At 46.2% G+C, this 27,764-nt stretch overlaps 1 protein-coding gene across 1 annotated transcript in view; it reads left to right on the top strand.

Moving 5' to 3' along the window:
• Positions 1 to 14,818: 14,818 nt before the first annotated feature.
• The window catches only part of a2m1 (alpha-2-macroglobulin 1), a 65,221-nt gene continuing 52,275 nt past the window's right edge, over positions 14,819 to 27,764 (top strand). Inside the window, exons 1-13 of the mRNA XM_086260499.1 lie at positions 14,819 to 15,252; positions 16,989 to 17,163; positions 18,763 to 18,919; positions 21,908 to 21,960; positions 22,820 to 22,840; positions 23,542 to 23,710; positions 23,822 to 23,906; positions 24,308 to 24,428; positions 24,527 to 24,641; positions 24,727 to 24,836; positions 25,124 to 25,279; positions 25,978 to 26,214; positions 26,414 to 26,477. Coding sequence (XP_086116625.1) covers positions 15,176 to 15,252; positions 16,989 to 17,163; positions 18,763 to 18,919; positions 21,908 to 21,960; positions 22,820 to 22,840; positions 23,542 to 23,710; positions 23,822 to 23,906; positions 24,308 to 24,428; positions 24,527 to 24,641; positions 24,727 to 24,836; positions 25,124 to 25,279; positions 25,978 to 26,214; positions 26,414 to 26,477 — 1,540 coding nt within the window. The 5' untranslated portion in view covers positions 14,819 to 15,175. The remainder of the gene's footprint in view (positions 15,253 to 16,988; positions 17,164 to 18,762; positions 18,920 to 21,907; positions 21,961 to 22,819; positions 22,841 to 23,541; positions 23,711 to 23,821; positions 23,907 to 24,307; positions 24,429 to 24,526; positions 24,642 to 24,726; positions 24,837 to 25,123; positions 25,280 to 25,977; positions 26,215 to 26,413; positions 26,478 to 27,764) is intronic.

The raw sequence follows: 27,764 nt of genomic DNA, 5'->3' as shown, positions 1-27,764 counted from the left end.
TGTATACATAGGATTCACTGCATGAATAAACTTTCTGAATCCTTTATCATCCGCAACTGAAAGTAGTTGTGGATGATTACTATACCTTTCTAATGTGACGTTGTTGTCCCTGCTCTCTCTCTCCCTCCCTCCCGCTCTGTTCCTGTGCTACTGAGTGTAACTAACACCCCTCCCCCCTCTGCCCAGCGCAAGCACAAGGCTCGCGTGCCGAGTGAAGCGGAAAAAAGCTGAAATAAGAGAGAGCGTGGGACAAAGAAAAAACAACACGGAGCCGTCTGTTGTGAGTGGCTGTGTGCAGACAGGAGTAGGACCCAAGGTGCAGACTCCGGAGACAGATGTGAACTCAAAACAACTTTAATGTTAAACTCAAATATAACATAACTGGAAAAATCAAAATAAACTTACACCAGCAGACTGACAGAACACACAGCTAAGTAAATGGTAGATCGCGACCCAGACACAAAGAAACACAGGGCTTAAATACACAGAGGGCGCAATCAGGAAATGGGTAACAGGAGGGAAACACAGCTGGGGCAAATCAGGCCTAACGAGACAAGGGGAAGCAAAACCAGACACATTAACATCAGACATGGACTTTCAAAGTAAAACAGGAAACATAACACAGACTGAACAAAAGACACAGACTCACATGCAGGCACTACAACAGAGGGAACAGAGACGTGGGACCAGGGCAGACACCGACACTGACTGGACACGGGGATATAGCAACTAAGGATACACAGAGACGCCAACTAGACAAGGGGATACAGCTGACAGGGGAGACAGAGCAACTAGAGAAGACAGAGACATAAACCATAAGACAGAACTCAAAGAAACCAAAGACTAGAAATTACAAATAATAATAATAAACACAAAAACCCTGGGTCAACGACCCAGGCATCCTAACACCGGCTCGCGTCGTTCACTTCAAAGATTCAGTTCTAAGAGCCATTTCGTTCGCGACCAACCCATCACTAGGTTCTACACCTTCATTTGAGTCCAGCTGTGTTTGAATATACTGATTAGACTTGATTAGGAAAGCCACACACCTGTCTGTATAAGACCTTACAGCTCACAATGCATGTCAGAGCAAATGAGAATCATGAGGTCAAAGGAACTGCCTGAAGAGATCAGACACAGAATTGTGACAAGGCACAGATCGAGCCAAGGTTACAAAAAAATTCTGCTGCACTTAAGATTCCTAAGACCACAGTGGCCTGCATAATCCTTTAATGGAAGACGTTTGGGATGACCAGAACCCTTCAGAACTGAACTATCAGGGGAGAAGAGCCTTGGTTAGAGAGGTAAAGAAGAACTCAAAGATCACTTTGGCTGAGCTCCAGAGATGCAGTCAGAAGATGGGAGAAAGTTGTAGAAAATCAACTATCACTGCAGCCCTCCACCAGTCAGGGCTGTATGGCAGAGTGGCCTGAAGGAAGCCTCTCCTCAAGGTTCAAGGTTCAAGGTTCTTTATTTGTCACATGCATAGTTATACAAGTATAACACACAGTGAAATGTAGCCTGACACGCTCCTCGACATGTGCAAAAATTGGGGGGGGGGGGGGGGGGGGGGGTAGAGGAAGAATATATATATATATATATATATATATATATATATATATAGTGGTGGACATAGTGGTGGTAGACAAACAGAAGAAGACGGCCGTAGTGATCGATGTAGCGGTTCCGAATGACAGCAATATCAGGAAGAAGGAACACGAGAAGCTGGAGAAATACCAAGGGCTCAGAGAAGAGCTCGAGAGGATGTGGAGGGTGAAGGTAACGGTGGTCCCCGTGGTAATCGGGGCACTAGGTGCGGTGACTCCCAAGATAGGCGAGTGGCTCCAGCAGATCCCGGGAACAACATCGGAGATCTCTGTCCAGAAGAGCGCAGTCCTGGGAACAGCTAAGATGCTGCGCAGGACCCTCAAGCTCCCAGGCCTCTGGTAGAGGACCCGAGCTTGAAGGATAAACCGCCCGCAGGGGCGTGCTGGGTGTTTTATATATATATATATACATGGAACGCCATAACCAAGTGGCCGGCATAGTGTACAGGAACATCTGTGCCGAGTATAACCTGGAAGTCCCGAGGTCAAAATGGGAGATGCCCCCAAGGGTGGTGGAGAATGACCGAGCTAAGATCCTGTGGGACTTCCAGATACAGACGGACAAAATGGTGGTAGACAAACAGAAGAAGACGGCCGTAGTGATCGATGTAGCGGTTCCGAATGACAGCAATATCAGGAAGAAGGAACACGACAAGCTGGAGAAATACCAAGGGCTCAGAGAAGAGCTCGAGAGGATGTGGAGGGTGAAGGTAACGGTGGTCCCCGTGGTAATCGGAGCACTAGGTGCGGTGACTCCCAAGCTAGGCGAGTGGCTCCAGCAGATCCCGGGAATAACATCGGAGATCTCTGTCCAGAAGAGCGCAGTCCTGGGAACAGCTAAGATACTGCGCAGGACCCTCAAGCTCCCAGGCCTCTGGTAGAGGACCCGAGCTTGAAGGATAAACCGCCCGCAGGGGCGTGCTGGGTGTTTTTTTATATATATATATATATATATATATATATATATATATATATATATATACATATACATACACATATAGTATATACACTGGGTGAATGTGCAGTAGTAGCAGCAAGCAGGTGAATTCTGTACATTAATATGAATAGACATCTGACTATTTTACAGGATAGACAATATAAACATATTTAAAATTAAAGGAATTGAAATGTACATTGTTCCTTGGTTTAGTGTCTGGAAGAAAGTCCTGTCTCAGTCAATTATAGATGATGTGAGAGGGCGGGTGTGTGTGTTTAGGGCACGGATGGCTTGGGGATAGAAGCTCCTCTTGAGTCTCTCTGTCCTTGCCCGGAAGATGCGGAACCTTCTACCAGATTGCAGAAGTTGGAAAAGTTTGTTGCCAGGATGGGACGGGTCCTTCAGTATCTGCGCTGCTCTAGTCCAGCATCTCCTGGTGTAGGTGTCCTGAAGCGGGGGGAGAGCAATCCTGCAGCAGCGTTCTGCTGTACGGATCACTCTCTGGAGAGCTTTTTGGTCCTTCACACAGCTGTTCCCGAACCACGATGTCATGTTCTGTGTGAGGATGCTCTCCACAGCGCCTGTATAGAAAATCCTGAGGATCTTTGGAGAGACCCTGAACTTCCTCAGTTGTCGTAGGTGATACAGGCGCTGCCTAGCCTTTTTGGTCTGGACCTGAATGTGGGCAGCCCATGTCAGGTCTGAGGAGATGTGGACACCAAGATACTTGAAGGACTGCACCCTCTCCACTGGAGCTCCATTGATGATGATGGGCTTGTAGTCTCTGTGCTGACCCCTTCTGAAGTCCACCACCAGCTCCTTGGTCTTGCTGACGTTCAGCTGGAGGTGGTTGTCCTGGCACCACGATGCCAGATTCTTCACTTCATCCATGTAGGCCGCCTCATCGTTGTTGGAGATGGCACCCAACACCACTGTGTCGTCAGCAAACTTCACAATGGTGTTGGAGCCATGGGTGGCCACACAGTCTGAAGTGTAGAGGGAGTAGAGCAGTGGCGAGAGGACACATCCCTGAGGTGCTCCTGTGTTGATGGTGATGCTGTTGGAGAAGCACCTGCCCACCCTCACCACCTGAGTTCTGCCAGTGAGGAAGTCCAACACCCATGCACACAGACGGCTGTTAAGTCCCAGATCCCTCAGCTTTGTGAACAGTCTGCAGGGCACTATTGTGTTAAACGCTGAACTGTAATCAACAAACAGCATTCGCACATAGTTACCCTGTTTCTTGTCCACGTGGCTGAGAGTGGTGTGTAGGACGTGGGCGATGGCATCCTCTGTGGATCTGTTGGATCTGTAGGCGAACTGCAGCGGATCTGTGGTGTCTGGAATGGAGGAGGAGATGATGTTCTTCAGCAGCCTCTCAAACACCTTCATTACTACCGAGGTCAGTGCAACTGGCCGGTAATCGTTCAGGGATGAGGGTTTGCTGTTCTTGGGCACAGGGATGATGGTGGATCTTTTGAAGCATGTGGGGACCACAGACTTCGCCAGGGACTCGTTGAAGATGTAAGTGAACACACCTGCTAGCTGGCCAGCACAGCAGCGCAGCAGACGGCCGGTGATGCCGTCTGGCCCCGCCGCTTTCCTTGTGTTCACTCTCCTCAGTGCCGCTCGGACGTCATGCTCCGCGATGCTGGTCACCGGTCTCTCGCTGATGACGTCACTGTCCTTGGTAGTCAGGCGGTAGATAGCATTAGCCGCCTGGCTAACCTCGAAACGGGCGTAGAACCGATTCAGCTCGTTGGTGAATGCAGAGTCGGCGTTGATCGGCGCAGTGTCCCTGGCTTTGTAGTCCGTAATGGTGCGTAGTCCGTGCCACATACTCCGTGTGTCGCCTTGGTGGAAGCGGGACTCCACACGTTCCCGGTACCGGCGTTTGGCATCTCTCACCGCGCGCCGCACGCCGTATGAGGCTGCTTTGTAGGCGCTCATATCGCCAGTGGCGAGACCCGCGTTGTAGGAGGCGGTCCTGGCGTTTACTGCAGTGCGGATCGATCTGTCCATCCACGGTTTCTGGTTTGGGAATGTGGTGACTCTCGCAGTGGGGATAATCTCCTCCGCTAGCATATTGACGAAGCATACTGCTACTTCCGTAAACTCGTTGATGTCGACTGCGCATGCTCTGAACATGTCCCAGTCTACGTCGTTGAGTGCATCCTGTAGCGTAGCTTCTGATTGGGCAGTCCACCGTTTTACTTCCCTCTTGGTCACGTCTTCCCTCCGTATGCTTTGTTTATACTGGGGAATGAGGAAGATGGCGTTGTGGTCAGACTTCCCAAAAGCCGGGTGTGAGACAGCTTTGTAGCCCTGCTTGTATGGCGTGTAGCAGTGATCCAAAATCCGATCCCCTCTCGTTGGACACGAGACATGCTGGTAAAAGTTTGGCATGACTTGTCTGAGGTTCGCTTTGTTAAAGTCTCCTGCTACAATGAGGGCTGCGCCTGGGTCCTTGTTTTGAAGCGAGCTCAGCACATCATGTAATTCGGACAAAGCCATACCTGTGTCCGCTTGGGGTGGGATGTAGACCGCCGTGGCGATGACTGAGGTGAACTCACGGACAGATAGAAAGGGCGGCACTTAATGCTCAGGAACTCCAGATGTGGCGAGCAGCCGCTGGAGAGAGTAGAAATGCTCCTGGCATCACACCACTTTCTGTTTATCATGAAACACACTCCCCCACCTTTGGTTTTGTTCGACTCTGCCGTTCTGTCCGCGTGGAGCACAAAGAATGAATCCGACGGAGTTACGGCCTGGTCCGGCACGGTGGGGGTCAGCCATGTCTCCGTGAAGCACAGAATGTTGCAGTTGCAACTCAGTGCAAGACACAGGAAAGCCTGCATGGAGTTTCCTTAAAAACACATGAAGGACTCCAAGATGGTGAGAAATAAGATTCTCTGGTTTGATGAGACCAAGATAGAACTTTTTGGCCTTAATTCTAAGTGGTATGTGTGGAGAAAGCCAGGCACTGCTCATCACCTGGCCAATACGGTCCCAACAGTGAAGCATGGTGGTGGCAGCATCATGCTGTGGGGGTGTTTTTCAGCTGCAGGGAAAAGACGACTGGTTGCAATTGAGGGAAAGATGAATGCGGCCAAGTACAGGGACATCCTGGAAGAAAACCTTCTCCTGAGTGCTCAGGACCTCAGACTGGGCTGAAGGTTTGCCTTCCAACAAGACAATTACCCTAAGCACACAGCTAAAATAACGAAGGAGTGGCTTCACAACAACTCTGTGACTGTTCTAGAATGGCCCAACCAGAGCCCGGACTTAAACCCAATTATGCATCTCTGGAGATACCTAAAAATGGCTGTCCACCAACATTTACCATCCAACCTGACAGACCTGGAGAGGATCTGCAAAAAGGAATGGCAAAGGATCCCCAAATCCAAGTGTGAAAAACTTTACATCTTTCCCAAAAAGACTAATTTCCGTATTAGATCAAAAGGGTACTTCTACTAACTACTGAGCAAAGGGTCTGAATACTTAGGACCATGTGATATTTCAGTTTTTCTTTTTTAATAAATCTGCAAAAATGTCAACAATTCTGCATTTTTCTGTCAATATGGGGTGCTGTGTGTACATTAATGACAAAAAAAATTTACTTAAATGATTTTAGCAAATGGCTGCAATATAACAAAGAGTGTAAAATTTAAGGGGTTCTGAATACTTTCCGTATCCACTGTAGGTTTAAGGGAGCCACAATTAGTGCACTCTTTTTAATTTATGTTTTACACAGCATCCAACATGTTTATTATTGGGTTTATAACAATACGCGAATCGTTACCTTATCTTGGTGGAGGGGTTTGTGTGTCCCAGGGGCTATGTTGTCCTAGGGCTTTTGCCCCCTGGTAGGGTCTCCCATGGCAAATTGGTCCTGGGTGAGGGACCAGACAAAGAGCGATTCAGAAGGCCCCTATGAGTGCAAGATCAAGGGAACAGTTCACCCTGCCCGGGGTAGAGTTACCAGGGCCCCGCCCTGGAGCGAGGCCCAGGGAGGATGCCCGAGGGCGAGCATCTGGTGGCCTGTGTTCTGGGAGTCCATCCTAAGTCACAAACCATCCTACCAGTTGTTTCTGTGCACATAAAATTAAGTGCCAAACCATCCTGCTTTTATAAATATGTGCTATAAGTATACTTTGATGGGTAAAGTTAAGTGGTAAACCATCCTACATACTTAAATTTATGCTGGAATTATTGTGTGACAGCAGAAAAGGACATAAACTACGTATGGTAGGACGGTTTGCCAAAGTAGGATGGTTTGTCAGAACACCGGGCCTTAGTCCATGGAGCCAAGCACAGCATGAAAAAGGAACATAGGCCCATCCTCCTGCAAGCCCAACACCTTCAGGAGGCACCGTAGGGGTCAAGTGCAATGTGTGCCAGGCGGCGGCCAAGAGCAGAGGCCCTGGCTGACTGATCCCCAGTTACTAAGACTAGCAATTGGGACATGGAACGTCAACTCTCTGGTGGGGAAGGAGCCTGAGTTAGTGCATGAGGCTGAGAAGTACCGACTAGATATTGTCGGGCTCACCTCAACCCACGGCTTGGGCTCTGGAACCATTATCCTGGAAAGGGGCTGGACTCTGTCTCAGTCTGGAGTTCTTGGTGAGAGGCGGCGGGCCGGGGTGGGTATTCTAGTATCCCCTCGGCTTGCTGCTGGTACGATGGGGTTTCTCCCGGTGGACAAGAGGGTTTGTTTCCTGGGCTTTCAGGTCAGGGAAGGATCCTGACTGTTGCTTGTGCTTATGGACTGAGTTCAGAATACCCAGCCTTCCCTGGGTCCCTGGGCGGGGTACTTGAGGGTGCTCCACCTGTTGTCCTATTAGGAGACTTCAACACTCATGTGGGCAACGACAGTGAGGCCTGGAGGGTGTGATTGAGAGGAAGGGTCTCCCGGATCTGAACATGAGTGGTGATTTGTTTTTGGACTTCTGTGCAAACTCACAGTTTGTCCATGATGAACACCATGTTCGAATATAAGAGTGTCCACAAGTTCACTTGGGAGCAGGACACTCTAGGCAGCAGGTCGATGATTGATTTTGTAATCGTATCACCAGACATGCAGCCATATGTTCTGGACACTCAGGGATGTTGGATCAGGTGGCGGGGGAGGATGCTGGACAGACCTGGCACACCCAAATGTATAGTGAGAGTGCACTGAGAATGCCTGGCAGAGGCCCCAGTCCAGTCAGATCTTCAACGCACACCTCCAGCAGAGCTTCAGCAGCATTCCAAGGAAGACTGTGGACATTGAGTCCAAATGGACCACATTCAGCACCTCCATTGTCAAAGCCGCTGCACTGAGCAGGGGGATCACCCTCCTTAGCCGCCCTGGGAAAGTCTATGCCAGAATCCCGGAAAGGAGAGTCCATTTGTTAGTCGAACCTCGGATACAGGAGGAACAATGCAGTTTTCGTCCTGGTCATGGAACACTGGACCAACTCTTTATCCTCTCAAGGATACTTGAGGGTGCACGGGAGTTTGCCCAACCAGTCTACATGTGTTTTGTGGACTTGGAGAAGCCCTTCAGAGAAAGCCCATTTCCACCGCTTGTATCCGCGATCTCGTTCTTTCGGTCACATAGAGACATAAATCGACCCGTAAATTGAGACCTTCATTTTTACACTCAGCTCTTTCTTCACCACAACAGACCAGTAGAGCGTCTGCACCAATTTGTCTGTTGATCTCTCGCGCCCTTCTCCCGTCACTTGTGAACAAGAGCCCGAGATACTTAAAGTCCTCCACTTGGAGCAGGAACTCATCCCCGACCCGGAGTGGGCACTCCACCCTTTTCCGGCTGAGGACCATGGCCTCAAAATAGGAGGTGCTGATTCTCATTCCCACCGCTTCACACTCGGCTGCGAGGGGAATCACACTCCTCAGCTCTCTTGGGAAAGTCTATGCCAGGGTGCTGGAGAGGAGAGTTCGTCCGTTAGTCGAACCACGCAGGAGGAATAATGTGATTTTCATCCTGCTTGTGGAGCACTGGATCAGCTCTTTATCCTCTCGAGGATCCTTGAGGGTGCATGGGAGTTTGAACAACCAGCCTACATGTGTTTTGTGGACTTGGAGAAGGCATTCAACTGGCATTCGATGGCCTTGGGGTGTCCTGTGGGAGGTGCTTCGGGAGTATGGGGTGTCTGGCCCATTGCTACAGGTTATTCAATCCTTATGCAACCGTTGCAAGAGCTTGGTCCGCATAGCCAGCAATAAGTCGGACTTGTTCCCAGTGGGTGATGGACACCACCGGAGATGCCCTTTATTACCAGTTCCGCTCGTAATTTGGACCAGGACCAGGCCTCATAATTTTTTTCATATTTCTAGGCGTAGCCAAGTGATGGAAGGCTTTCACTTGGGTGGTCTCAGAATCTCATCTCTGCTTTTCGTAGATGATGTGGTTCTGTTGGCTTCATCAGGTGATGGCCTCCACCTCGCACTAGAACGGTTTGCAGCCGAGTGTAAAGCGGTGGGAATCAGTACCTCCAAATCTGAGGCCATGGTCCTCAGCCGGAAAAGGGTGGAGTGCCAACTCTGGGTCGGGGACGAGTTCCTGCCCCAGGTGGAAGAGTTTAAGTATCTCAGGGTCTTGTTCACAAGTGACGGGAGAAGGGCGCGAGAAATCGACAGACGGATTGGTGCAGACGCTCTACCGGTCTGTTGTGTTGAAGAGAGAGCTGAGTGTAAAAACGAAGCTCTTAATTTCCCGGTCGATCTACGTCCCTACCCTTACCTATGGTCACGAGCTGTGGGTAGTGACCGAAAGAAAGAGATTGCAGATACAAGCGGTGGAAATGAGCTTCCTCCGAAGGGTGGGTGGTTTGGGCATCTGACAAGGATGCCTCCTGAGGTGTTCCAGGTATGTCCCACCGGGAGGAGGCCCCAGGGCAGACCCAGGACACACTGGAGAGACTATATCTCTCGGATGGTCTGCGAACGCCTGGGTGTTCCCCTGGACGAGCTGGAGGAGGTGGTTGGGGAGAAGGAGGTCTGGGCTTCTATGCTTAGGCTGCTGCCCCCGTGACCCGGCCCTGGATAAGTGGAAGAAAATGGATGGATGGCTGGTTGGATGGATGGATGGGCTTATAATAATAAGATTAATTGAAGATTCAAGATTGTTTATTTGTCACGAGCACTGACCAAAGTGCTGAACATAAAATACAAACAGTCAAGGTCAAGTTTATTTATATAGCACATTTCCAAACAGTCCATGCTGCACAAAGTGCTTAACAATGTAAAATGCCACTAAAACAAATAACATGCAAAACAATGATGCAATAAAATATAGAAAAAACAAATAAGTAAATGAAATAAGTCAACAAAAACAACAACAACTAAGGCTGTTAAAACCAAAATGTTGGGTGTTAAAAGCCAGACCTTAAAAATGTGTCTTTAGGAACGATTGAAAATGTTCGAGTGTTTGTGCAGATCTAATGTTAAGAGGAGCACTATTCCAAAGTCTGGGACCTGCCACAGAAGGCTCTGTCATCATGAGACTTAAGTTTAGTCCGTGGAATAGCTGAGGTTAGTTTTGACCTGGACCTCACAGTTCTTTCTGGGGCATAAATAAATAGGAGCTCAGACAGGTTAGGAGCTTGCTCGTTAAGTGACTTAAAATCAGAAAGTAAAGGTTTATTTTAGATCCTGTAGGAGACAGGAAGCCAGTGCAGAGATGGTAAAACTGGGGTTATATGCTCCTAACGTTTAGTGCCAATTAGCAGATGAGGAGCTGCATTTTGGACCAACTGGAGACGATAAAGAGAGGCCTGGTCCAGACCAAAGTACACAGAATTGCAGTAGCGCAGTCTGCACGTAATGAACAGATGACTAACACATTCAAAGACATTAGCTGGAAGGTATGGCTTAACCATGGCTAGCTGTCTTAAATGAAGAAAGCTGGATTGGACTACTGTGCTCACCTGCTTACACAGTTTGAAGGAACCATCAAGGTGCACACCGAGGTTTTTTACATTGGTCTTACAATAGGAAGATAATGGGCCCAGAGCACTGTCAATGTGATTATTAACGAAGTTACCAAAAACGGCAACCTCTGTTTTGTCTTCATTTATTTTAACGAAATTTAAAGACACCCACTGTTTTTTGTCATCCAGGCAGCGTAATAATAGCTGAAGCGAGTGTCTCCCTGCTTTTAAAGAAAGGTAGATCTGCAAGTCATCTGCAAAACAGTGGAATGAAAGGTTGTACTGTGAGAAAATAGACCCCAGTGGCAACACATACAGTGCAAACAAGGCAGAACCCAAAATCGAGCCTTGAGATACACCATAATTAAGAGGGGCTATTTTGGAGCTGTGAGGGCCCATGTTGACATAAAAAATCCCTCCAGATAAATAAGACAAAACCACTGGAGAGCAGACCCTTTTAGGCCAGCATATGATTCCAGCCGTGATAACAGGATGTTGTGGTCGACTGTGTCAAAGGCTGCTGACAAGTCCAACAAGAAGAGGGCAGCAGGGCTGCCAGAGTCCAGAGTTAAAAGAGTATCATTAAAAACCCTTCAAAGTGCTGTCTCAGTGCTGTGTAGTGATTTAAAACTGGATTGAAATTTTTCAGAAATCTGATTAAGATCAAGGTGGGCCTGCAACTGTAAATAGACCACTTTCTCCAGAACTTTAGAAAGAAAGGGAAGCTTTGAGATTGGCCAGTAATTGGACAGAACAGTTGGGTCCAGATTGTGTTTTTTAAGAAGAGGCTGAACTATAGCTTGTTTAAAGCATGATGGGACACAGCCTGTAGCAAGGGAAGTGTTGATTAATCTCCGGATAAAAGGCCTGACAGTATTTTTTAGCAGACTTTGGGGAAGATAATCTGATGGGCAGTGTGATGATCTTAGGTGACAAACTACCACAGACAATTCGTTCAGGGAGACAGACACAAACTGCTCTAAGATAGCTGAGCACATAGGAGGAACCTAATAGCCAAAACCTTGTGGATAAAAATGCCAAAAAGTCATCACACGTACTTGGTGAAGGTACAGCTCCAGCATTATCACGTGGAGCAAAAAGGATTAAGAACATTAAAAAGTATCTGGGGCCAGTGACTATATTGACACTTGGGTTGATACAAAATAGAAATACTAAAAGTAAAATACATGTTGAAATAACAAAAACAATATAGAACACCAACATTAGAAAGGCATTAAATACAGATGAATTCAACATGCTATACTGGGTTTAAAGGATTTCATTCTGATACTTAAATGGCAGTCAGGGTGCCGTTGCCTAGCCTGTAGAGGTCTGTGTGCCCCTCTATGGATTTGCTTCCCCAGACCATCACTGACCCACCACCAAATCAGTCATGCTGAACAATGTTATAGGCAGAAAAACGTCATCCACGGCTTCTCCGGAACCTTTCACGTCTGTCACATGTGCTGGGGTGAACCTGCTCTCATCTGTAAAAACCACAGGACACCTGTGGTGAATATGGCATTCCAGGTATTCTATGGCAAATGCTAATCAGGCTCCACGGTGCCAGGCAGTGAGCACAGAGCCCACTAGATGTTGAGCTCTCAGGCCACCCTCATGAAGTCTGTTTCTGATTGTATGGTCAGAGACATTCACACCAGCATCCTGCTGGAGGTCATTTCGTATCTCTGTGCTGGTCCTGTTCCTCCTTACACAAAGGTGCAGATACTAGTCCTGCAGATGGTGAAGGACCTCTCTCTCTAAAGCTCTCGTAGAGTAACTGTCTATCTCCTGGAATCTCCTCCATGATCTTCAGACTGTGCTGGGAAACACAGCAAACCTTCTGGTAATGGCCAGTGTTGGGAAGGTTACTTTTAAAATGTATTCCATTACAGATTACAGAATACATGCCCCAAAATGTATTCTGTAACGTATTCCGTTACGTTACTCAATGAGAGTAACGTATTCTGAATACTTTGGATTACTTAATATATTATCATGCTTTTTACAACAACGTGAATGTACTATTGCTGTGTGATTTATTACTGTTATTACTGAAGGTCCGCGACTCCGAACTGTATTAAAGGGACCTCTAACCAATACGGCGGGGTCCCTGTCGGCTCGTAGCTGAAAACTAGCTTTACTTTGTTGTGTGGGTCAACTTTTCTTGCGAGAGACAGAGAGAGGCGTTGAAAGGCTGCTGCAACAGAACTTATTGTTTCAGAGGAAAACACGAACACGGTGTACAGTCGAGTCTTAATAGCTTACTTACAACTGGGCTCATCAGGCACTCTTCTTGGCTGCAGTGGTTATTATTATATTTACATGCTTCCAGCTCCCGTTTCTGCTCGATGACAACTCGTACCTTTCCACTCCCCTTTTTCTCCCTCCTCGCGCTCACAGACCCATAACGGGTATGGCAGTCCATTCTCCCTGCAGCACGGACTACACTGCCTATGATGCTGCATTCTGCATTCTGCCTATTAGCTTAGCACAACAACAACAAAAATGCGCTCTCTCACCCAGGAAACACTCAGAGCGAGAGCATCACTCTGTAACCATGGCAACCGTAACGCTGCCGCCTGGAACTACAGAACGTAGCTGTCAAACAAAACCCAAACAGTCCTGACCCGCGACAATATGAAACAGGAAAGTACTGCAGTGTAATCCATTTATTTCAACAAAGTAACTGTATTCTGAATACCACCTTTTTAAACGGTAACTGTAACGGAATACAGTTACTCATATTTTGTATTTTAAATACGTAACGGCGGTACATGTATTCCGTTACTCCCCAACACTGGTAATGGCACATATTGATGTGCCATCCTGAAGGAATTAGACTACATATGCAGCCTCTGCAGGGGCGAGATACCATCTCATGCCTCAGTAGACATCCTGGCCGTAGCTAAAATTAGAAATATCCTGTCTCAGAGGACTTTATGGTATGGTTTATGGACATATGCCTCAGTACTTTTAACTTTTAGATGTATTTGCTTATCCACCTCTACTTTCAAGATCAGGCTTCAAACTTTCCTTTTTGCTAAAGCATAGACTTAGGGCTGGACCAGGTGACCCTGAATCCTCCCTTAGTTAGGCTGCCGGGGATTCCCATGACGCACTGGGTGTTTCTTGTTCACTCACTATGTATTAACAGACCTCTCTGCATTGAATCATATCTGTTATTAACCTCTGTCTCTCTTCCACAGCATGTCTTTATCCTGTCTTCCTTCTCTCACCCCAACCGGTCGCAGCAGATGGCCCCGCCCCTCCCTGAGCCTGGTTCTGCTGGAGGTTTCTTCCTGTTAAAAGGGAGTTTTTCCTTCCCACTGTCGCCAAAGTGCTTGCTCATAGGGGGTCATGTGGTTGTTGGGTTTTTCTCTGAATGTATTATTGTAGGGTCGACCTACAGTGAAAGGTGTCTTAAGGCGACTGATGTTGTGATTTGGTGCTGTATAAATAAAACTGGACTGAAGGTTTGATGAAAACTTTTTCAGTGCAATTACACAGATACAAACACAGGTCCATATTTTCTCAATAAGAATGACATGATTAATGGTGTCAACAGCTGCTGATGAATCAAATAAATCTAAAATTCCATTTTCACCTTTATCTAAGTGAATAAGAATAACATTAGTAATCTTGTTTCTGTGTTATCATTCTGTCAACAACGAGACTGGAATTTATCAAATATATTATTTCCCTTTAACAGTCCGGGGACAGCTCTGGCTGTAAAGTGATTTGAAATCAAATGAGAGAGACTGACTGACATTAGTCAGAAGCCAGTGGGAGGTAGAAATGCTTTAGGAATAATGTCAGCTAGAAATGTGGATATCAAGGAGATCTGTCATGAAAATCAGATAAAAGTCAAAGAACAGAACTGAGACCCTCGGCCAGGCTGACAGGCTCCGGGCTTGAACTGTGACCTGATACCACTGATCTTATCATCCAAGCAAACAAACAAACGAGACAGGGCACAACAATTAGGCTGAGTGGGATTAAAGAGTTTGCTGGTGGTAAACATTGGATTGGGCTTAATATTGCTCTCATCATTTGAGAAAACTTCATATCTCCTGCATGTGAAGGTAGTGCACGAGGACATTTGTAATTCTTGTGTTTAGTGTTTCTAGGGGGAAACGCTAAATGCTAAAACTCTGAAAAGCTGCAGGCTTTGGGGGACACAGTTAAGGTCCACAGAGCCCCTGCCTTATCTTTGTTGTTTTCAAAGCCCCGTTGACTGTTATTGGCCAACAGGTGCTCAAAGTGCAGGGTCATCTCGACTGTATCAGACCTCTCCACCCACTCTCGTCTCAGCCCCACTGGGCTTTCCTGAAATTCTTCAGAAACTCGAGCAGCAGACACTGTCCGCAGGCAGGACTCTGTGTGTGTGCGCGTGTAATTAGACTTTTGGGAGTCTTTCGGGAACAGGGAGGCGGCTGCAAAGGTCCAACGAGGTTGGGGGGAGTGACTCGGAAAGAGGGGGTGGCGGTGTTTGCAGTAAAAACAGCAAATCACTGTAGCAGACCCCCTCTCTTACAGCTACTTGGTACCACGCACATCCCTCGGTGTCTCCCCCTCTCTCTCTCTCTCTGGGTCCGGGCCCTGGGGTTGTAAGTCCGTCCTCCTCCTCCGGTGCAGTCCGGTTCGCTCCGCTCGTGTCGCTGCTCGCAAAGCACCGACTCTCCTCTGCAGCTATGGCACATGTCCTTCAGCTGTTTGCTGTCATACTCTCATCAGCTCTCGTGCAAGCATCGGCCTTGCTCAACGACACGTAAGTAAACGTATATTTCTAACGAAACTCATGCATGTCATTGTGCTAAAGTTTGGCTTGCCCCTCGCGCCAAGACGCGTCCAAATAGTTGCACGAGGTGGTGTTGGAAAAACTTTATTTTTAAAAAAATGTCACGCGCAGCGTCATCATGTATTTGTCACTCGATTCTGGTGTAATCACGAAAAACCTGCACATTCCACTGGTGAGGCAGAAAGTCCAGTGTGTGGCCACAGGACAGTGTTATGCAATGAGCAAAGACTATGTGTGTGTGTGTGTGTGTGTGTGCGCGTGCGTGCGTACGCGCATGTCCCATCTGCTACAACTTACCAGCATTTGATTAATAACCTGCTCTCGGCTTTACCTGAGTAGCGTGTAAATGGGACATGATTTCCATGGTACTGGAAGGCCGAATAACATTTTCCACCCTGACTTTTTTTGCTTGCTCTAAACTTTAATCATCATGGCTCGCATGCCTTTCATAGTTTACACTGGGAGTCAAATGACTTTTCATCATTGTGCAACTTTCTCCCTGGCAAAAACAGCATCAATATTCTCAGCAGCACCACCCAAAACGCAATTAAATGCGTCCTTTATTTCTCATTGGCAGCAGCAGGCCCCTGTGTGCCAAGCAGCGTCGACACAGAGAATCCAGCAGAGTGCTTCGTTAGAAGCTGATATCATGGCTGTTGCTGATGTTTTCCAATGTTCATTTGCACATGTAACTTATATGGGCCTTGTGTGGTTATTTGGATGAATATGTCCGCTGTGCAGGAAGGATGGCATGGGGATACAGGAGTTACTGGAACTCTGCTTCCCTTTTGATTCCAGGGCTGAAATAAAAATACTGTGCACACAGTTTCTGTAGACTATATGTGTTGTGCACAAGCAGGTACATTAAGAAGAAATTCATAATGGGGAGTATTTCTGTTACATACAGTTAGGTCCATAAATGTTTGGAAGATGACTGATGTTTTGGATACATTTGCCTCTCTCTACCACCACAGTGGATTTTAAAATAAAAACTGATGCTTTAACTTACAGTCACTTTCCTTCATTCACCCTTTTTCATTTACTGTGTGTTCACACACCATTCTCTATTTCAGCATAGTGTCTTTTGTCCTGTCTTCCTGTCTTTTTGCAGGCCAAATCAGAACTATAGCATAACTCTGGTTCCCTCCAGAAAAAGTAAATTGCATCCTTTTAACGTTTGATGGTGTTTTCCAGTAGTGCTTCCAGTCACCTGGCCGTGTAGTGTGCTTTGACAAACATCTGTGACAGAATGAGTCGCTCACTGAATTTCAGTGTGTTGCTGTAATCGGATGCTTTTAACTTCTCATGTAGCAGCTTGTTAGCACACTCCTTCTCTTAGAAGCTACATAATTCACATGCAGGGTGTTAACTTTTATATTGGAGCACAAGAAACTGGTTTTGTTTGAGGTTAAATCAGACTCTTTCACCTTGAAACAAAGACACAGATGATGGTTGTAGGATTTAACCCTGCGCCACACTCATTTAGTTCTTTAACTGGACCATTTATCAGCTAGCTGTAGCAACACGCTAGAAGTTTGTGCTTTTTAAACATTAGCGGTTATCTCTCTAAATCAAACGTGTGTTTAACATGGAGCTGGGCTGTACTTTTTAATGCTTGGCACTGTTTTTCTCCTAGCTTTTCACTTAAACGAGTGCTGACAGTTTGGGTTGTTTTTAATGAGGGTACTTTCTTCTTCTCCTTGCAGGATTTATGCAGTGACTGTGAGTTCGCGTGTGACTGCAGGGAAACAGGAGACCCTGTGTGCCCAAATTCACGGCCTGACTGGGCCTGTGCGCATGGTCATCGGCCTCACTGAGGGCTCTGTCACAATCTTAGATGAGCAAGTAAATGAGGACTTCTACCGCTGCCTAAACTTCCAGGTCAGATCCAAGAAAAGCACAAAAGAGCTTGTGAATACTCAGACTCCCACTCTCCACACTTCCAGTTTCATGTGGGGGATAGTTCAGGATGAGTGGGGTCCTATTAGACCATAGCCCAGAAATACATATTTCACTGGGTAAACTTTTTTCTTCTGGAACATTTCATTATGTTTTCGATATAAAGCGATTGAAATTTTAATTGTAGCACTAACCACATGGAAGTTTCTGTTTGTGAATGAAATCTGCTTGGTGGTTATCCCACGCCATCACGCCAGAGTGTAAATCACACACGGACCAATCAGCTCTAGCTCCTAGTGTTTTATCCATGAAACCAGCTTCCTTTTACAGTAATAAGTGTTCTCTTCATTTCCTACACAGCTGCTGTAAACAAATATTCACTCTGATTCATTAAATACTGTCTTCAGAACGTCCTCTGGCTGAATTGCAGCTGTTTTTCGATGATGTACCTCCAGCATGACTAATCGTGAACAATGATTCGCGGTATTTACAGTATTTCACTTTTTAAAAACAAAACAAAAAGCTTTGTGTTGTGTTGTTTGTAGACAGTAAATGCACCAGCGTGGTTTCCAAGCAGAATTCCTATCACCATCCATTAAGCTAATGGCTTAAATCTTGGCACAAGTTTGGACCTAATTATCCTCCCGGCGCCATGACTGAGACTGCCAACCTCAGTGGGTTCTCTGCAAATTGCAGCTCTGCTTTATGTCACACCTCTGCTTGCTGTTATGCAACTTGCAGGCCTTGCTCCATATTGATGTGGAACGACCCGCCGACCCAAATAGCCTCTGTGACAGTCGCGCTTAGTTTCACTTTGTTCCTGCTATTTGGCCCTGTTGCAGGACTGGTTTTTGTCTCTAGGCACAAAGACTGCTTTCTGCCAGAGGCTAGCTATGTACCTGCATTCCTCTGGAAGCCAACCCTGCGCTCAGTCTCACAACACACATCTGAACACAACAGTCTTTTTGACATGTGTGGAAGTGGTTCTGGTCCTTGTTATGTAACAGCAGCATTAACAAGTGAAAACGTGCACAAGTGTGACAGCATTTCATAATTAACTGTGTGCAACATTGTTCCCTAAGAGCAGCACAGCTCAGATGGCTTTTTATGACACGTTTAATGCAAAAGTCATGAGCTGCCACACATTTTGTGTCCAAGGAAGCGGGCCAACACTGTCACTTTTTAAAGTGGTTTTCAGCATTAGTTCTTCAGACTTTCTGAAAGTCTTTCAATGTGTTTGGCTGCACTTTCACCCATTTGCAGTCCACGCTGTGTACCTGCCATTTTCAGTGGAATGTGTTTTATTTAGTTTTTCACTTTATTCTAACCTCTGACTCATTCATGCATGAAAAGGAGAGTAACACCTGGGACGAACCAATGTAGTCTACATAAAAAGGCTAAACTGGCAAAAACAAACAAAACAATTTAAAACTATATCTTGGCTGTTTGTTACTCAAAAATAAATCATTTCTTTGGGTGTGTGTGAAGACTGTTACACAGTGCTGTGGAGGAAAAGTACAGATTGTGCTCTGCATGAAACGTTTTCCATCTCTGACAAATGTGTGTTTGCTGGTGTTGCAGGTCCCTGCAGTACGCAGCCGAATTGTGGCAACAGTTTATGTCAATATTTTCCATGAAAAAAATCTGACGAGCAAGCATACCAAAGTCGTCATCGAGCCTCCAACTTTCATCCACATCGTCCGGACTGATAAGCCCATCTACAAACCTGGACAGACTGGTAGGTGGAGTGAGTGTGGAGGTGTTGGAGCTGTTGTGTTGTAGAAGGAGCGATACGCTACTGCAGCGCCGTCTCGTCTGCACTGCTTACCCATTCTGCTGTGCTTGCACATTTTTGGTCTGATATATCTGCATAATGCTGAGCCACCACTTAATAACTTGATAACTTGAGGGTTGTTGTCTGTTCAGTGCACAGAAGAAGAGTGCTTTCCTAGAGAGAGGCTGTTTATATTTAAAGTAGGAAAGGCCTACACGCTGAGTGGGTGAAGAGAAAAGGAGTTTATTTGACCACTTAGTGCCGTCGAGTGCTAGTGCAGGCTGCTAACTCCTGAATAAGTCTGTGTGTCTAAGTGTGTGAATGTGTGTGTGAATGGGTGGATGACTGGATATGTAAAGCGCTTTGGGGTCCTTAGGGACTAGTAAGGCGCTATATAAATACAGGCCATTTACCATTTTTTTTAAGTCTGATTAAGATAAGATGATCTAGTGGAGTTTAACTTTTTTGGGTATTCTGCAACTCCTTATGACAGTAAAACAAGTTTATTTTTTAATAGCATTGCCATAGTGTTTCAGTAAGGACTCACGACGACGTTATGTTTCACGAGTAAAAATCAAAAATGAATTTGACCCATATAACAGTTTATAAACTGGTGTCAGTCTCAACAAAATGAGCTTGTCAGTCAGCTTCTATAAACAAGTTCAAAGCTATAACCACAAGAATACTGTAACATATATATTTTTACCTAAATCAATCTGTCTCATGCTTTCCATTTGCAGACACAGGTGATCCAATCAGAAGTAACATTACACTTTACCGTGTCACTGTGAAATCGGCTTTCAGTTGGTATTATTTGGCCAGCTAAGCCACGCTCGCCAAATCGCACGTGGAATAAAACATGGATGTAGCTGCAGCGTCAGATGAACCCGATGCAGAAGAGCCTTAAACCTGCATTCTGTCTGACGGCCACCAGGTGGCAATAAATTTAGTCTGTTTTGGAAATCAAAAGCTACGTTCACAGTGCAGGCGAAAGCGCATCAAATCCGACTTTTTTGACCCTATGCGACCCGTATCCGAATTATTAGGCCAAATGTAAATAACAAAATAACTTTATAACTTAGAGCAAAATTGGGAAACGTAAAGTCCGAAACAGTCAAAATACTGTTGCTCTGGGTCTAAACAAGAGCGCGTTGTGCGTGACGTCTGCTTTTGCGCATGCGGCCGCTTTGAGCGTTCACACTAGAGCGCGTTTGCTGTCGCATTTTATTTGTAGTGTGAACGAGCAGACAAAAAAAATCGCATTTGATCAAAAAATCGGAATTGAGCATCAAGACCTGCAGAGTGAACGTAGCCTTAGTCATACCACATTTGGGGGGCGACCGTGGAGCAGGGGGTTGGGAAGCGCGTCTGTAACCGGAAGGTCGCCGGTTCGATCCCCGGGCTCTCTGTCCTGGTCGTTGTGTCCTTGGGAGAGACCGCCTACTGGTGTTGGCCAGACGGGCAGATGGCGCCAGTGCCCGGCAGCCTCGCTTCTGCCAGTCTGCCCCAGGGCAGCTGTGGCTACAACTGTAGCTGCCTCCACCAGTGTGTGAATGTGAGTGAATGAATAATGGAGTTGTAAAGCGCTTTGGATGCCTTGAAAAGCGCTATATAAATGCAATCCATTATTATTATTATTATTTCAAAACGGAAGATCATTGGCTGTGTCACAGTCAGACCCGCCTTTCCTCAACACATCCATCTTTCGTAACCAATGGCAGAACCACTCAGCTCAAGCTGAGGTGACGTCATCAGTAGCTAATCCTTAAAGATGTTTTGGTTTTTTTTGGTTTTTAATGTATTGCCTCCAACAATAGGCAAATACATGTTAAGATATATTTTTCTGTGTAAAAAAGGCTAACAGCAACCGTAGACTTCTCCGATACATATTCCAGGTCACTGAAACTCGGGCAGTGGTGTTGATCTGATCAGTTAAGTATCAGACAGGGTTGTTAATGAAGGCAACAACCGGTGTGCTACAGGGACAACAATGAGCCAACTCCAAAAGGCGAAAGGTTTCACAGCTGAAGGTCACTGACGTTTTTCCCTCTTCATCTTTTCTGACTGTTCCACTAGTTTTGAATTTGGCTAGGGTCAGTGTCACTACTGATACCTATGGAACTAGTGTTATTAGTATTCCAGTATTATAATTGTCAGGTCCACCGCAGGTGCCCAGATGAGCTTCAGGTTCAGCCTGAGCACATGTGACAGTTGTAAAAGGGTGTGGGCTAGCTGTGGAGAACATGCTGCCTGTAACATTGTTCTGCATGACTGGAGGCGTATCCATGGAGGGACACACAGACCTCGACAGCATCCTGACTGTCATTAGGAGCCATTCTCAGGCCCTAGACTGGACACAACAATGCCTGGCAGTATGAACTGATACCATGGACTGGCACCTACGTTCACCTGACCGAGATCCAACACCAACACCTCTGGGACATCATGTTTCAGGTGCAACTCACACTGTCCAGGAGCTCAGTCATTCCCTGGTCCGGATGTGGGAGGAGATCCTCCGGGATGTTGTCAGGCATGCAGACAAGCACGTGGGGGTCGCACAAAGTGCTGAGCACCGTTGCTGCATTTCAGTAAAACAAACTCGTCTTCACCATCATTCACTTTGATTTTCAGGGTTTTTCTTTATTCTGCCGTCTGCAGACTGATGATTCTCATTTCCATCAAACGATGGGGCATCCTTTCCTAACACGGTGACCAGTCTGTATCAGTATAGATATCAACATGATTTATTCATTTTCCCCACTGAATCTGACATGTGCCCCTAATTCATTAGAGTATAAAGAGAGACTTGCATACACTTTGCTTTGCTTCTTTTTAGTCCATCTGCTATCACCAGGATCGTTTTCCCTTTGTCTTCTTCTTCCTCTCATTATCCACTTGTGCAATAACTGAAAATACAGTATAGTAATGCATTTTTTTTTCTTTCTTTTAAAGTCAAATTCCGGATCGTCTCCATGGATGCCAATTTCATCCCTGTGGAACGAGTGGTACGTTTCTATCCACTTGTTCTCGTCTGTCAGAATCATGTGCCGCTGTGCCATTTGTGGAGTCATTTCAAGCAGCGAACTTGATAATGTGCTGTGATTTGTAGCAGGCAGTCAGTGAATCTGAAGAGTAAGGTCTATTTTGGTTCAGGAGAGTGGGAGGTGAAAGGAAGGCTGTTTGTTGATTTTGAAGACAGCGTGGGTGTGGAGCGCTGTGTGGAGTAGTGTGATAAACATGCTGTCAGAGTTCATTTGGCGCACACTACATTTGACCCAAACATCTGAATCAATAGCGGCTCAGGGCCTTTTCCGTTTTTGGACGAGAGGCTGAAAACACGACTGCACGCAGTCGACGTGAAATCCGTTCAGATGCATCACATGATGAAAGTAGCTAGCTTGAAGGTGGTAACTCCCACCAGCTGTAGTGAAGACGTGGCATTGTGAGACTTTATCTGCCATTATGCATCTGCTCTTTCCGGCACTCTGGAGATGTAAGAACGAAATAATTGAGGCCAAAATATCACGTGTGCCAAAGGTGTTACAGAGGAACACGGTAATAAATGAGCCGTGGAGGGGGACGTGTGTTGTTTGACTCTTATCGTCCAATTAGGAAATAAGACCTGGCAGTGGTGGTGTTGTTTCAGGGTGTGGCGCCTTCACATCTGTCAGCGGGACACTCAGTGCTATGTGCTTGCTGAGTAATTGGGTTCTGCTGTGTGATCTGAACCGGGACCTACATGCATACTGACTTGAAAGTCATTGCAACAGGAAACCTTACTGATATGTTTCTAATAAATTGTCCTTATTGTGTTAATTCTGTGTGCAGATAAACTAAATGTAAACTCTTCTGTTTTCCTTTCAGTATAAAGAAGTGGCGCTGCAGGTAAGAAACACTCAAATTGGCATCTCTTCTGGGAACTGCTGACATGTCTGTTTGGCTCTTTGAAAAGATTTTGCCATTTGTGCCTTCTGTGAGAGTAACGGCAAAGATGCAGGAAATGAGGCGATGGAGGGAGGGCTGTATGACATGTAATTAAAGTGCAGACTGCTCCCTGCACCCCCCCCCCCCTTTTTTTCTTCTCTGGGGTGGTGCTGTTTAAGAAGATATCCAATCTACAATAGTCTGTTGTAGATTGGATATCTGCGCTGCATTGTTGTGAAGACTAAGAAGGACTTTAGCTACCTCTGAATCACAGACCTAATTACACAAGCAACCATCAGGAGGAGGACTATAATAGGTTCTTTTCTCCAAACGAGAGCTCGTTAAGATAAATGTCACTCCAGTCAGTTTGGGCGATGTTTGGATTGCACTGGTCCCTCCTGCAGGAGCTTGTCCTTCTTCCATGCCTGGCTCCAGGAAGCACTCTGGCATGCCCGTCTCAGATGAGGGATCATGTGTGTGTGTTGTTTTTTTTCTCCCCATGTCACAGGGCTGACCCACAATCCACAAAGAGCACAGATTATCTGGTGGCTGGCTTGGAAACATCTCTGTGTGCCCCAGCAGAGGAGCTGGAGGCTGGAAGCTACGGCCTCGTTTGATTTGACATCCCTAAATAAATTCTCCTCTGTCTTTACTCTGTGTAGGATCCTAGCTCAAATCGCATTGCCCAGTGGCTGGATAAATCTGTTGTTGGCGGCATCCTTGATCTTTCACACCCCATGATTCCTGAGGCTGTACAAGGAAGCTACACCATCACTGCCTTGACAGACAAGGGAGAACAAATATCCCACAGCTTTGACATCAAAGAATACGGTGGGAGGGAAAAAATGAAGCATCTTCTCTTATAGACCGGAAATGATTACGAGCTCAGTCTATGTAAATTCTCAGCTACGGGGAGATCTGACTCTGTTTCCTTTGCTCTAGTTTTGCCAAAGTATGAAGTGAAGGTTCATCTGCCCAGTGTGATTACCGTCCTGGATCAGGAGGCAGCACTGAAGATTTGTGGAAAGTAAATGTCCCAGTTGAACAGAAACTGGTGTTCTTGTCTGTGTTGGTTCAAGGAAATCCACACTGTGAAGAACTGCAGCTGGGCAGCGCTGGTGCTAACAACATTGTCGTTTATTACAAAAGATGGGTCTGGATTTGTGGGAACAACAAACTGCCTGTAGCAATGATGTTTTCCTTATTTTGTCTGTACTTTGATATAATAGTACTTTTTACTAGAGGAATTTGAGTATTTATATAATTCATACTATTAACAGTGGCCAGCTGGGAAAGGGCAAAGCCTCTACAGGAAATGAAAGATCTGAGGCTGGCTAGACTCTGTACCAGTCATGTTTCCGGCAACAACTAACATGATCCGGCCGTTCTCGTTCCAACAAATCTCATCTTTGTATGTTTTCTTAACAGATACACGTATGGGAAACCTGTTATTGGTTCGGTGAAGGCACGGTTCTGCAGAAACGCCATCCGTTTCTTCTGGTTTTCATCTCCCCAAAACAAAGACCTCTGCAAGACCTACGAACTAACTGTGAGTGTTCCAGATGTTAACAGAGACGCTAACTGTACTGCAATCAGTCCTTTTCACTGATTTTACTTTCTTGGTGTTCACTTTCTGTGATCTTCTAGACGGATAAAAGTGGATGTGCTACACAAACTGTGAACATGACGGCGTTTTTCCTCCACAAGAACATCTACAGTGACACGTTTGAGGTGACTGCTGAGATGGAAGAGTATGGCACAGGTAGGCAGACTAAAAGCCGACTGTTCATCAAGGTAGCACAGCGAATTCCTGATGACCTGCAATCTGTATGCTAACTATCATCTAGGCGTCATTCTTAAAGGCTACGGGCAGACCAGCTTCACCTGTGACATCAGAACTGTCACCTTCGAGGATGTACCTGAGGCATACAAGCCTGGCATCCCGTTTGAAGGAAAGGTAACCAGACTCATCCTGCTGTCAGGACATTGCACAGCAGGATTCATGAGCTTTTCATCTGATCCTACCGTGAGGTGGACGTGTTTCTCCTGGAGCCCAAAAGATTCTAAGACGACTCTAGAATCTGGACGATGTAACACTGCATTTGTTACAATGTAACTAGATGTATGAAATAGTATTTAGGGATGCTTTGAGTCATGCAGAGGAAGCTAATCAAGGGCAATAACAATCATTATTATGGAGATGTGTGAGTCTTGTTACAACTTCTTACTCTGTCTTGTTCACAGATCAAAGTTGTTGGTCCAGACAACAAGCCTGCTGCCAATGAGCCAGTGTACTTGTTTGTTGGTAGCACACTAAAACTAGAGCTCACCACAGACGTGAATGGCGTGGCTTTGTTTTCTCTGGGCACGTCTCTTTGGAAGGACAGTGTGCATCTGAAGGTTGGTTGCTGCCGCTGCCTGCACTTAAACATTCATCAGTTATAAGGTCGATAGACTGTGATTGATCACATCAGTCGTACTGATCATACACCCACGCTGGCCTACATTGTCATGAAATTAGTTACTTTTTAATATTTTATTATTTCCAAGTGTCTAACCCAGTGTTTCCAAACCTTTTGGAGCCACGGCACATATTTCACGTTAGAAAAATCACACGGCATGCCAGCAGCAAAAATATCACAAAAAGCATATTGATCATTTTCCCCGCACATCAGGTATAGCGGTATTGGCTCGGTTTGTCCCAGTTACCTTTTTGCTTCTTCTGACCACTACTCATGCTACGGCCTTCATCTGGGTCAGAGGTTTCTCCAGGACCAGGTCTACTTTTTCTTTCAAATATTTGTCTATTGCTATTATGGCTGCGCTGTCTCAGTCACAGCACGACTATTATGTAATTTCTTCTTCATCTTCTATTTTGCTGGCAGTTGGCAACAGATTTAATTAGAGCAGGTAGTTGTAGTCCTGTGGAAGATCATGTAATTGTTCTGCCCATCACGGCGATCACTTGGAGTACTAATCAGATGGAACCAGACAATCTTCCACGGCACACCTGATCATTTCTCACAGCGCACTGGTTGGGAAACACTGGTCTAATGTGAAGAGTAGGAATTTGATATTTGACCTCACTTTGTCAACAGGCGAGTTCAAAAAATACAACGGAGCATGACCATTATGTTTATGGTTTGAGGAGACCCAACTACAGGGCAAGCCACCACCATGTCACAGCGTTTTACTCCAAGAGTAGTAGTTTTCTGAAGCTCATGCAGGCCAGCAGTAAGCTGCCCTGTGACAGTGAAGCGACTGTGCGTGCCCAGTACATCATCCAGGGAGAGGAGCTGGAGAAAGGGCAGGAGGTCCTCGACTTCTTTTATCTGGTACGTGTAAGGGATTGTGACGTGACCCCACCCAGTGTTCATTGAAACACGATTTTGGTGATCTGCATGAGAATTGCTGTTTGTAGCTTCAGTCTAAATGATTTTTCTCTAAAGACTTTTGTGCACACGTTTGAGATGTATTGCAGATATACATAAACACACCCTCATAGTGACGTTTCCGTTCTGTCTTTCTTTGCAGGTGCAGTCCAGAGGTTCAGTAGTGCAGCATGGTCGTATCCCAGTGGCTGTCAAAGTGGGAATTGGTATGAACACGACGAAAGCTAATTTTGAAGTATAAGTCTGTGATTTTAGAGTTAGACGTCCTATGGAAAAAGCCCTTTAAAGTTGCATCAAAGCATGTAGGGGTGAGGTTGGGGTGGTAGAGCAGGTCATCCACTAATTTCAATATTCTACTATTAGCTATCTAGCCCTAATGTCAAAAAACTATTAAAGTCTGCATCAGTGCACTGCGTGAAATATACCTTTACTTATCATAAACAAGGCCATTTTATGTAATGCTATGCATCCACTTTGCAATGTGGAGTACAGTATAGGGCAGGGGTGCCCAATCCCGGTCCTCGAGAGCTACCGTCCTGCAGCTTTTAGATGCATCCTTGTTCCCACACACCCGAATCAAATGAATGGCTTGTTATCAGGCCTTTGCCAAACATGATGGCATGCTGAAGAGGTAATCAAACCATGTGATTCAGCTGTGTTGGAGTAGGGATGCATCTAAAAGCTGCAGGATAGTAGCTCTTGAGGACTGGGATTGGGCAGCCCTGGTATAGGGTGTCCAAAATGGTCCTCAGTAAATAGTGGTATATTTATATATAAGAAACATGGGAGGCAGATGACCTGTGATGACATGCGCACAGCCCTGCTTGCGCATGTAACCCTGTCATCACAATCATCGTGGCTCAAGAGTTGGGAGTTCGTCTTGTAATCGGAAGGTTGCCGGTTCGAGCCCCGGCTTGGACAGTCTCGGTCGCTGTGTCCTTGGGCAAGACACTTCACCCGTTGCCTACTGGTGGTGGTCAGAGGGCCCGGTGGCGCCAGTGTCCGGCAGCCTCGCCTCTGTCAGTGCGCCCCAGGGTGGCTGTGGTTACAATGTAGCTGCCATCACCAGTGTGTGAATGTGTGTGTGAATGGGTGGATGACTGGATATGTAAAGTGCTTTGGGGTCCTGAGGGACGAGTAAAGCGCTATACAAATACACGCCATTTACCATTTATCTCTCAGTTCTTACGCTCGTCACCTCATTGAGAACTCCTCTGGTGAGTTGGGCTAGTTAGCTCTGTTATCTGCTGACTTGAACTTAGCTTAACTGCCCATTGGTGTTGGCCTCTACCACACAGTTGGTGAGTAGGCTACCTGCAGAGCGCTAATTTCCAGTTTTCCTGTGCAGCCTTTTACTTTGCGTTTTGGAATGGACTCCAAACTGAAGCGAGCAAATCTGAAATCTTCTGTTCGCCCCTGTCCTTCCCTGTCCTCAGGGTTGCGGTTTCTCTTTGCACGACAGCAACCAGCACGATGCCTGCCCTGTCTGCCTG

Source organism: Aulonocara sp. 'chitande type north' Nkhata Bay, linkage group LG14 (assembly GCF_057382095.1).
Source record: "Aulonocara sp. 'chitande type north' Nkhata Bay isolate Kocher_YH1m ecotype deep benthic linkage group LG14, A_spYH_male_GT1.1, whole genome shotgun sequence".
Taxonomy (NCBI): Eukaryota; Metazoa; Chordata; class Actinopteri; order Cichliformes; family Cichlidae; genus Aulonocara; species Aulonocara sp. 'chitande type north' Nkhata Bay.
This window is presented reverse-complemented; position numbering and strand designations above follow the sequence as displayed.